We start from the raw sequence: 12,253 nt of genomic DNA on the forward strand, positions 1-12,253 counted from the left end.
GTGTTTCTGAACACGTGTGTTTTTGAACACGTGTAGCAGTGTGTTTCTGAACACGTGTAGCAGTGTGTTTCTTAACACGTGTAGCAGTATGTTTCTGAACACGTGTAGCAGTGTGGTTCTTAACACGTGTGTTTCTGAACACGTGTGTTTCTGAACACGTGTAGCAGTGTGTTTCTGAACACGTGTGTTTCTGAACATGTGTAGCAGTGTGTTTCTGAACACGTGTAGCAGTGTGTTTCTTAACACGTGTAGCAGTGTGTTTCTGAACACGTGTAGCAGTGTGTTTCTTAACACGTGTAGCAGTGTGTTTCTTAACACGTGTAGCAGTGTGTTTCTGAACACGTGTAGCAGTGTGTTTCTGAACACGTGTAGCAGTGTGTTTCTTAACACGTGTGTTTCTGAACACGTGTAGCAGTGTGTTTCTGAACACGTGTGTTTCTGAACACGTGTAGCAGTGTGTTTCTGAACACGCGTAGCAGTGTGTTTCTTAACACGTGTAGCAGTGTGTTTCTGAACACGCGTAGCAGTGTGTTTCTGAACACGCGTAGCAGTGTGTTTCTTAACACGCGTAGCAGTGTGTTTCTGAACACGTGTAGCAGTGTGTTTCTGGTGATAGTGTGGATTGAACGGTCGTTGCGTCTCTCTGTTGTGTTTTTGTCTCCTCTTTCTTCTTTCTGCTTTCCTTTTTGCTTCTTTTTGCTGTCTTCCTCGTTTTTCTGTCCCCTCCATTCAGGTCCAGCAAGATTACATAATTTACATAATTTACATAATTTACATAATTCAAAGTAAATAAATACATAAATGAATTAGATTATCAAGAGGAGCCATATAACCCACAAACCTCCCCTTGGAAAAGCACAGCACAGCAACCAGGTCAGCAAACCTGGGCTCTGCTTTGAGTTGCTGTAGCCTGTCTGTGAGGCAGCCACCCAACCAGTTATTCAGGTCCCTGGACACTGGGGAGCGTCATGGAGGATGCTTGGCGGTCATTTTTGATGGCAGATGTGACATTTCTCTGACAGACGTCTGCATGTTAGGTTGATGACGTGTGTATGTCAGGTAACGTGGCGGAGCTTTGAGATTGGTCAAAGCTGCATTAAGGTTGTGATTATTGGACAAAATCGCAGAGATGTTCAGAATTTGCAAGAACTGGTTAAATTTACATCAGTAGTTGTAATAAAAACATCATAAATTCCTGGAAGGACTAAACAAATCACAAAGCCAGAATCTGTGCCACTAACCTGGAAAGAAGTAGAAGGGCGTCGTCAGGGTGTTTACAAGCTTTGGTATTTGTATGTTCTTAGAATGACAATCGTCCCTGATATACTGTATGACCTGTATGACAGAGACAATCAAACCAACGTTCAGAAACAAAGCATGACCTCCCTGATTATTATTTTACTGGTTTGCTTTCAGCATTTTATAATGAGTTGCTGTTTTATAGCATCCTGACCTCACCAGAACAATTTCTAATGGTTGAATGGTTACAACAATTCATCAAAAAACAGGTATGAGTTAGTGAATGTAAAATTTCTAAAGTTTTAATAGTGGTTTTCAAAGTCAAACAGAGAAAGTTAAAGAATGATGCCTGCAAGCTAGCTCAGGCAGCTGCTCTATTATCAAACATAAGCTGTTTAAGTTCTTGTCTTGCTCTCTGCCTCACATTTGCTGCCCTGTCAAACAACGACAAAGAGCTGCCTGTTTTCCTCCGAGTCATCGAGGCGTGTTACCTGTGCCTTCTACACACGCCCATAAATACACGTCTGAACAGCTGGACCTGTTTGTTGTGATATTTTCATTAGCTGTAGCATTTTTTGATGTGGTAATTTATACTGTTGAATCATCCTACATTCATTAATTTATCTAAAGTTTGATTTTTGAACACCTGTGATTTTATTTTGTAAGACCAAACCAACAGGATACTTCAGTAATTTAACCCCCTGGCCTTCCTGCAGTCTTGCAGAAACATCCAAAGCACGCGGTCCACTGGAAAGCCAGAGAGTTAAACAGCTTTAATACACAAATATGTGGATTAATGATCTTTAAACTAAGTATTTTTGTATAAAAATTATACATAGTATTCTGTTGTTATAGGTTAGCACAGATGGACAAATAAACCTAATAATTCAGCTAGCTGTAGCATGCTGGGACAGAACACCGGCTTTGATCCCCTTTTTGCTGCTACACTGCTTGTTTCCAGCTCCTTCACCACCACAGCATCCATCCGTAGGTTCCTGAGGTTCTTGTCTCAGTACTATAACATCATACGCTCAAGGACTGATGAGACTGGTACCTGATGCCAAACGTCAGTCATATTCTTACATAGATATTTATATGAAGTGTTACACTGAACGAAGTTGACAGTTCCAAAATTTAATTTAATTTATCTTTATTTGAATAGCGCGCATTCACACGCCATCTCAGGGCACTTTAAATACAATCAACTCGAGCCAATCCATTGTCATCCATTCATACAAGACAATTAACTTGCTCGCATTCGTGTCACATTTTTTACTTTCCTCTGTTTATCCTTCTTATGAGGTGTGCAGTAAGTAAGCCTTTTAGGTTTACTATTAAGTCTGAAACCCGCCATTTTCTTCCACCTGCCACTCAACATTTACACACTGACCAAAGCGTATTAGCCAGTACAAGCGACCAATGCTTCCATCTTATTAGTGGTATCACATTAACATTAGGTAACTTGAGTAGAAGATAAAATAATCCAACCTTCAAACAACCAGAAAGAGTAATCCACTCTGTACTACGGACGCCAAGAAAACAAACAAAAACCAAACAGGTCAGTGAGTCCACTGCCTCTGGACCAATCAGAAAGGACTTTGAGGATCATGTTCTTTGATTTCTCTTAGTGTCTTTACCATAATTCAGCTCGCTCTGTTATGTGAGGAGCTCTATTAATTCCAGGTGGATACCTCCACCACCACCTGGACTTATGACTGTGTGAGATGGTGGTCAGCAGCACTGGAGAACCACAAGGAACCGTACTCTCACCATTTCTCTTCAGCTAGACAGACTAGACTGGAAATGTAACACCGAGGCATCTACAAGAACGGACAGCAGAATCTACTTCTTTAGAAAGCTAAAATTAGGGATGTTCTGATACCTTTTATTCTGTCTGATACTGATTCCGGTAGAACCAGTGCTTCCATGGCTGCCTGGCCCCCCATCAAAACGTTCTAGACTCGCCCCTGCATGTCTGAAGTATAAATCCTGGCTACCATCTGTCAGCTACTTTGTTTGTTACAGCTCTGATTTGTATCTCAGAGCCAGTTTATAATTTCTCTCACCACATTCTTGGCCTCTACATGATCTGACCTGATTTAACGTCATTAATACTGAAAAGTAATGTGAAACAAAGAAAAACAACATCTTATTGAAATAAGCTGCTGTTGGTGATAAGATGGACATGCTTGTTATTAAACTTACTTTTCTAAAAAGCTCTTCAATGTTCCACTTAAAGGAGTAGAGGCTGAACACCTGGACAACATAATGGATGAAACTGGACCCATACACTGCAGATCGAAATGAAGCAGTGTCTGAAAATCAATAAATAAAACCAGATCATGCTGAGCTTTCAGTGTCAATGTGAAACTTCCAGCAGCAATCGTGACAGAAAGCTTTAACATGTACCTGGGGAGGTAAAAAGAAGAGAGACAAAGTCTTTTTCTCTGAGCGTCATAACATCTTCAGTGAGTTCTGCTTCTCCAAGATGGTCAGAATATACAGCACCATCTGGAAACAAGCAGATGCAGAATCAGGTTTCATTGCTCATCTTTACGTGAACATTTTCTCCTGCGTAGCAGCACAAGCATGTCCAGCATCACACATTCAATCACCTCCTCTGTAGGTCTCAGCGATGATGATCTTCGGTTTGTTGAGCAGTGCAGGACAGCTTTTGGCTTTTAAGTGTCGGTAAACATTATTGATCTCATACTTTTCACCGTCAGTGCCGAAGAGAGATGTCTTATTTCCAGGAGACAAGATGACCACAAACACACTGTCTGTCTGGAGGATCATTTCATGTGTGGTGAACTGAATCAGAGCATTGTCCATCTCCTACAGAAACACAGTCAGATGTCAGGGGCTGGATCACTTCGTTTCAAAGCTGTGCTAAAGAGATGGAAAATTTAACTTTCAGACCCACCTTTGCAGACAAGTCTCTATAAGCCATCACCTCATATCCCAGACGTGTGAGCAGGTCTAACATGGCCTGCTCCTCTTTTTCAGCTCCATGTCGAAGAATTAAATCTTTGACACGTTTATTATTAATTAGCAGGGCTATTCGATTTGCCTTTTTTTTCTGAAAGAAGAGCAAACAAATCAGTTTGATAATAATAATTATTAATTGTAATTACACTGAACAAAAGTATAAAGATACCACTTGAAGTACTTTTATAGGCGTTTCTAGAAGGAGGAACAGGATGAAATGGGCCGTGTCCTTTATACAAAGTGAAATTGTTATTTATGGATGTTTTATTTATCTTATTCTGCTCTTTATTTCTGATCCAGCGTTTCTCTGCTCACCTTACGAGGGTCAGAAGACCAAGCTTGTTGTTCTACTGCACACTGTATGTCGCTATATTGACAATAAAGGTTTGTTTTATCTTAGTATGTCCTAGGTGCGGATCCACAGGATGTCAGAGGTGTTCTACTGGTGACATAAACAGTGTAAACCAGCCTCTCCTTCCAGTCTCTGTCAACCAGCATCTGAGGCTGGAAAACGATGTGAAGGTCCTTCATCTGACTTGCTGTGTCTGACGGGTAAACTCGTGTTTATCATACGTAGACAGTTAGCACGACGTTTTGTCTCAGAGGGCCTCACTTTACTCGTTTCATGGCTACTGCCGCTCCCATCTTGGGAATGCATCAAGTTACTGAACTTAAACTCAAAAGAAACATCAGGCACAAGATTTGAACCCTATATTTTCAAACACTGAGGGTTTGTTTGGTACTTTAGAAGATTAAAAATAGTTCATATTTTAGCAACTTTTTGTACTTTGGTTCAGTGTAAACACCAAATATAAAATAACTTTTTACAAAACTATTTTCTTTACTTGTTCAGCATAAACTGTAAAGATGAGAACAGAAGAGAGATGAGAGTACTTTTAAGCCGGGGATGAGTGTTGGTGAATATCTCTCCGCTATCACTGGTTCTGAAACAGAAAATAACAAAACTGCTTTAATGTTCTGCAGCATGTTTGAGGAAAACATTTCTTAAAGCCGGCACTGGTTGAGTTTATACATATAATCTGCACATACATCTTATAATAATACATCTTTGCACTGGTATGTATGGAAAGATGGGAGGGCAGAGAAAAAAGAGCAAATTTATGTAAGAATATAAATCTAGAAACAAGTAAATGAACAGAAATAAACATGGAAATATGACTAATAACTGGAAGAGGTAATTTTTTTAAAATATTGATTTAAATGTCTTTATACATTTTAATAAAATATTTTATGTTAGTTTAAACAGCAACGCTGGGGCTCACCGTTCCTGCAGAGATCCTTTAATATGGAGGTGGTCACCTCCACTGCTTGATCAGCGGTGTAGTATGCAAGCATCAAATCCACCATATCTATCCTGTCCGCTCCTTCCAGATGGCTCTTTCTAATGGCCGGCAAATCATGTAACTTTAGATTTGCAAGGCGCCACTTGAAAGAGTTCAGATCTTTATCTGGCAGGTCCAGCAGCATTTCCAGCAGCAGCCGCTTTACAGGCTTCTCCATCTTTTCACAAGACGACTTGACCTGCAAGCACACAAAGTTCAGGGCCAAAAAACACATTTTTCATTTGTATTTAGGTGCTGTAAATAAGATCCCACTTTCCAGTCGTTGGGATGAAATGTTTGTTGGTCTGTAGTTTCAAACTACAGACCAAAAATTCAAGACACATCATGATTTAATTCTTGCTCACATGTGCAGGTTGTGTTAATCTAAGATACCAGAAAAACTTTTTCTAACACTGGTCACTAATGATGAGACATCATTCAGCAGGGCCGTACAGAGAGCTCTGGAGGGGCGGGTGCTCAGAGTTAAACATGGAACCAAACAGGAAGTGATTTTACAATTTAACTGGTTTAATTGCAGCGACTCATATTCATGAAGAATGTAACCTGGAATAACAACGTACCAAACCACTGTCTTTCTTAGGGGACAGTGCAGAGCGAAAGTCGTCCATGTTTAGCCTGAACACCTTCTGTTGAGGCGGTTGGACTAAGTACTTCCTGTAGTACGTACACAAATATTATAAAATACTTGTACTTTGTAGTTTTCCTGTAATTTGTTGTCAAAGTCCTTTACAGATAGCTAAAAGAAGCATTATGGTCTAAATTTGAAGTGGAATAAAATTCTTTCTTTTCTTTTTCAAACTATAGGAGAAAGAACTTGATACAACGGGAAAAATCTCAGACTCTCCCGTTTAAGCACAGATTCGCTAAAAAGTGGAGCCAGGAAGTTACAGAGGAGACAGAATTTCCTCATTTTTGGGCCTCATACACAGACTGAGGACACACGAACGACACATTACATAACCTTTAAGATTTCCGAGGCTTTAACATTGTCCCTGCGCTATTTTCAACTGACTCCGAGTTGTTTTGGTCCATAAACCGACATTTACTGTAAAAATACATCCTTTAATTCCGCCCCAGGACTGATTTAGGAAATCGAAAGTAATTTCCAAAAGCTTTCCAGAGCTGTTCTTTGGCTTTTACCTCAAAATTGAGAGGAAATGCGCAAAAAGCTGCGGCTGGTTTAAATTAGGAGGTGAAACGCCTTACATCAAAGAGCAGAAACAAACACGTTATTAAAGCACCGCTCAGGTATGAATCAAAGCAAACTTACAGTCAAAGCCGAAACTTCAAACTGTCCAAAGTGTCGCTTCACTCCACAGCTGCAGCGACATAAACAAGATCATTTCCTGGAACGAGCCGGTCACGCACCACGGCCACAAGGTTGCTTATGAATTACCTTCGTTTGATCTTGTTACGCCGTGTTTTATGTTTTATTCATGCAAGTTGTGGACGTTTACAAATACAATGTTTTTCAATAATACCGATACTTTTTTTTATTTTTGACAAGAAGATGACAAAACACACACACATATAAACATTATTATGCAAAGTAAAAAAGAAAAACAAAATGTAAGAGGATTGCTTATGATCACTTATATTGATCAAATAAATGAAATAATTGGGCTTTGCATCGTGTCATGCTGTAGTGACTTATGGTAAAGTTTCATTTATGGATCTGGGCTTTACTTTGGTGTATCTGCATCTCAGTATGTAGATAAACATGCGGGGGACTGAAAAAAATCCCTCTTCTGCTCCTTTGCAACTTGCCTTGCAGGGTTGAGCCTCAGCATGTTAAATAATGTTTTTAAAACTAATAATAGTTGTTCTAGCACTGTTCTGTATTAGTCCATATTCTATATTCTGTATGCAGGTTTTTCTGTGTTCAACCAGTAATATCAACAATTTAACAGGTGGAAGGCGGCATCCAAAGACTTGATGTTAGGTTGGGTAAACTGGACTATCTTATAAATGACAGAGTGTAGTTAAATCAAGTTTCTTCACACATGTTTTAAATACGTTTTTCACACCTGTGTTGAATCAGGTTTGTGTTGAAATAAAATATTTTCACACCTGTTTTAAATAAAGTTTGTTTACATCTGTGTTAAAAAAATCACATCTGTTTATATAAAATTTGTTCAAACCTGCTTTAAATAAAGTTTGTTCACATCTGTTTTAAATAGTTTGTTCACACCTCTTTTTTGTTAAGTTTGTTAACACCTATTTTAAATCAAGTTCGTTAAGTTCTATTTTAAATAGTTTGTTAACACTTATTAGAACTATGTCTGAAATAGTTTGTTCACACTTGTTTAAATAAAGTTTATTACCACCTGTTTTAAATAATGTTTGTTCACACCTGTGTTAAATCGTGTTTGTTTACATTTGTGTTAAAAAAAATCACACCTGTTTATATCAAGTTTATTTATATTTGCTTTGGATAAAGTTTGTTCACATCTATTTTAGTTTGTTCACATCTGTGTTAAAAAAAAATCACACCTGTTTATATCAAGTTTGTTCATATTTGCTTTAAATAAAGTTTGTTCGCACCTGTTTAAGTAGTTTGTTCACGCTTGTTTAAATAAAGTTCAACACCTGTTTTCAGTAAAGTTTGCTAACACATATTTTAAATTAAGTTTGTTAAGTTTGATTTTAAATAGTTTGTTAACACTTATTGGAACTACCTAATAAAAGTTAATAAATAATAGTGATACACCTTTATGACCACATCTAACAGAATTTCTTTGCATCCTGCAATAATTTCCACTATAGTCCATCAAAGTAGCTTTAAAAGAAGTTAAAGCTCATGATAAGTTACAAAACTATAAAGGTAATACTTTTTAGAATAACCCAATAACACCAAACTACTCTTCATTTATTGTGTCAACAAACAAAAATACAAGACATTACAACTATGCCAGAAAATATGGCAGCTTAGAAATGCAGCACAGCCCTTTTACGTTTAAATTATATATAATAAAAAAAATGTTTTAACCATCCATTTATCAATTTATCTGCTGTCTTCTAAGTTATTAATCTGTCTGTCTATCAATGGAAATCAAATTTATTAACCCATGGAGGTCTGGATTTGGAGTCAAAAAGAAAGTGGAAAAACACACTACAGGCTGATCCAACTTTGATGTAATGTCCTTAAAACAAGTCAAAATGAGGCTCAGCAGTGTGTGTGTGTGTGTGTGTGTGTGTGTGTGTGTGGCCTCAACGTGCCTGTAGGACCTCCCTACAACGCCTGGACATGCTCCTGATGAGGTGGCGGATGGTCTGCTGAGGGATCTGCTCCCAGACCTGGACTAAAGCATCCGCCACCTCCTGGACAGTCTGTGGTCAACATGACGTTGGTGGATGGAGACATGATGTCCCAGATGTTCTCACCTGGATTCAGGTCTGGGGAACGGGCGACCAGTCCATAGCATCAATGCTTCGTCTGGCAGGAACTGCTGACACACTCCAGCTACATGAGGTCTAGCATTGTCTTGCATTAGGAGGAACCAGGACCAACCGCACCAGCATGTGGTCTCACAAGGGGTCTGAGGATCTCATCTTGGTACCTAATGGCAGTCAGGCTACCTCTGGCGAGCACATGGAGGGCTGTGGGGCCCCCCAAAGAAATGCCCCCCCCCCACCATTACTGACCCACTGCCAAACCGGTCATGCTGGAGGACGTTCAGGCAGCAGAACGTTCTCCACGGCGTCTCCAGACTCTGTCACGTCTGTCTCATGTGCTCAGTGTGAACCTGCTTTCATCTGTGAAGAACACAGGGCGCCAGTGGTGAAGTTACCAATCTTGGTGTTTTCTCTGGTAAATGCCAAATGTCCTGCACGGTGTTGGCTGTAAACACAACCCCCACCTGTGGACGTCGGTCCTCATACCTCCCTCATGGAGTCTGTTTCTGAACGTTTGAGCTACACATGCACATCTGTGTCCTGCTGGAGGTCATGTTGCAGGGCTCTGGCAGTGCTCCTCCTGTTCCTCCTTGTACAAAGGTGGAGGTAGCGTCTTGCTGCTGGGTTGTTGCCTCCTACGGCCTCCTCCACGTCTCCTGATGTACTGGCCTGTCTCCTGGTAGCGCCTCCATGCTCTGGACACTACGCTGACAGACACAGCAAACCTTCTGGCCACAGCTCGCATTGATGAGCCGTCCTGGATGAGCTGCACTACCTGAACCACTTGTGTGGGTGTAGACTCCGTCTCATGCTACCACTAGAGTGAAAGCACCACCAGCATTCAAGAGTGACCAAAACATCATCCAGAAAGCAGAACTGAGAAGTGGTCTGTGGTCACCACCTGCAGAACCTCCTTTACTGGGAGTGTCTTTGTCTATAATTTCCACCTGTTGTCTGTTCCATTTACACAACAGCATGTGGAACTGATTTAAATCAGTGTTGCTTCCTAAGTGGACAGTGTAAATGACCCATGTTTCTTTTGTTTAAGTACAACAACTTACTATATGGTGCCTTTGTTGTTTATGAATGTGGAGTTATTGTTTTAAATGTTTTTATTTTGAAGACGAGGATGCAGTCCCACGGCACCTCGCAACTTCCGCTTGGTCGTTAGATATAGGCTAGCGGTGAAAGAATAGAAGGGGAAGACAAAACGGGAATGCTACGATGCAGTTTGTTCGTGTTAAGGAAATTTAAGGAACCTGTTCGGTTTGTTTTATAGCACCTGGCTGGAAGGTGCAGAGGTATGTTTGTTACAAATCAGAATTTATGAGTTTATTGTACTTCATTGTATTGTATGTGATTTAGCGTATTGCGCTAACCGAATAGCTAACGCTAGCAAATAATGTACGGGTTATTGCTAGTAAAAGTGTGGTTATATGGAATGTATGTGAGCTGTAACTGTAATTTTATTTGCTTTCAGCTCTTATGGTGTCATTTCTGGAGAGTGACATTCTGGTTGGGATGCTACAGACAGTTTGATTTCACACAAGTGTGACTGAGTTGGAGTTACATTGTGTTGTTTAAGTGTTCCCTTTATTTTTTTGAGAAGTGTATATATCTGTGTGTCATCTGCGTAGCTATGGTAACTAATGTTGTTGTTCTTTATGACCTGTACCATTGGAAACATGTAGATGTTAAACAGAAGAGGCCCCAGGATGGAACCTTGGGGAACTCCACGTGTAATTCTTCTCTGCTCAGATGTAAAGTTACCTATTGACACGAATTACTTCCTGTTCTCTAAATAAGATTTAAACCAGTGCCAGAGAGGCCACCCAGTTCTCCAGTCGGGAGTAATATATTGTGGTCTGTTAAAGTAAGCAGAGGTGTTGACATCTCAAAGTTCCTTGTTTAAGCTTGTGCAATGACTTGCAGTCTTTCCTGTCCTGCAGAACACAGGATGTGGCTACAACTGCTCTTCATGACAAAGGTTATGAAATGATGAATGCTGTGCTTTTCCATTCTGACTTGCTTGCGCTACTGGTTCATGTGATTTGCATAAGCCGCATAATAAAAATGCTGCGCTGGGGTTGAGACTTCGGAGTTGACCAGATACTCTCTGAGTGCTGAACCACTGTCTCTCCCCATCACGATGTTGAAAACCTCACACTGAGTTCTTTGTGTCTTATTTCATGATAGAAAAATACCCATCATGGTCAACTGTATCAAATGCAGCACTGAGGTCCAGTAAGACTAAGACTGACATTTTTCCATCATCTGTATTCAAACATATGTCATTAATGACTTTAATCAGAGCATCTCGGTGCTGTGGTGCTGTCTAAAACCTGACTGGAAGACATCGTAGCAGTTGTTTGTGTTAAAAAGTTGTTTAGTTGATGAAAAATGACTTTTTCAATGATCTTACTTAGAAAAGGAAGATTTAAGATCAGTCTGTAGTGGTTCATTTGTGTCTTGATTGTCTCTTTTTAGCAGACGTTTGATTACAGCTGTTTTTAGAAGTTCTGGGAAGACACCTAAAGTTAAAGATAAGTTAACAAACTCAAACAGATCTGGCTCCAGAGTTCTTGAGACCTTTTTTAAAAGGCCTGTGGGCAGGATGTCCAAGCAGCATGAGGAGGAGTTCAGCTGATGTAAGTTTTTTTAGATGTCATAATGAACCTGTAGATTTTTTTTCTCCATCTGCGCTCTGCTTTCCGACTCTCTTTTTCCATTTTTCACCAGTGTGGAATTTCTCCATGGAGACTTTTTCTTTCCAGAGACAACAACAATAGATGCAATAGCATCCATAATATTTAACATTTTAGCATTAAAACTAGTAACAAGCTCATTGGCTGAACCCCCTGACAGGACAGGTGTTAAAGGGAAGACCTGGTTAAACATCCCTGTTTTTTCGTGTTTTTATTTATACAGCATTTCGTGATCATTTTTATTGACACATTGATGTGAACAGGAACTGTACTCAAAGTAATGATCAGACAACACACACAGTAACTTTGGAATCATCCAAACCCCTGTAAATCTGTAAATCTAGAGTGTGTCCTTTAATGTGTGTGGGCTCTGTTATATGCTGAGTCAGCCCAAAGTTCTCTAGACTGTTACCCAGATCTTTAGTCGCTTTGTCCTGAGGGTTGTCTACATGGATGTTAAACAGTAATTACACAAAGTCTAAACAGATTGTAGAAGCAGTTCACTAAACTCATCATGAAATGCTGCACAGTGCCCTGGTGGTCTATAGAAATGTAGATATA

The 12,253-nt window shown here is 39.9% G+C and overlaps 2 protein-coding genes across 2 annotated transcripts in view; both read right to left on the minus strand.

Annotated features, from left to right (window-relative positions):
- Positions 1-5,967, minus strand: part of LOC121635300 (caspase a-like) — an 8,585-nt gene extending 2,618 nt beyond the window's left edge. The window contains exons 1-7 of the mRNA XM_041978434.1: positions 5,897-5,967; positions 5,511-5,769; positions 5,122-5,171; positions 4,163-4,318; positions 3,855-4,074; positions 3,649-3,750; positions 3,445-3,554 (exon numbers count right to left, since the gene is read on the minus strand). Coding sequence (XP_041834368.1) covers positions 3,445-3,554; positions 3,649-3,750; positions 3,855-4,074; positions 4,163-4,318; positions 5,122-5,171; positions 5,511-5,769; positions 5,897-5,917 — 918 coding nt within the window. The 5' untranslated portion in view covers positions 5,918-5,967. The remainder of the gene's footprint in view (positions 1-3,444; positions 3,555-3,648; positions 3,751-3,854; positions 4,075-4,162; positions 4,319-5,121; positions 5,172-5,510; positions 5,770-5,896) is intronic.
- LOC121635925 overlaps positions 1-12,253 on the minus strand; it is a 117,499-nt gene that overhangs the window by 16,336 nt on the left and 88,910 nt on the right. The window lies entirely within an intron of this gene.

The sequence above is a fragment of the Melanotaenia boesemani genome, chromosome 24 (genome assembly GCF_017639745.1).
Source record: "Melanotaenia boesemani isolate fMelBoe1 chromosome 24, fMelBoe1.pri, whole genome shotgun sequence".
NCBI classification, from domain to species: Eukaryota; Metazoa; Chordata; class Actinopteri; order Atheriniformes; family Melanotaeniidae; genus Melanotaenia; species Melanotaenia boesemani.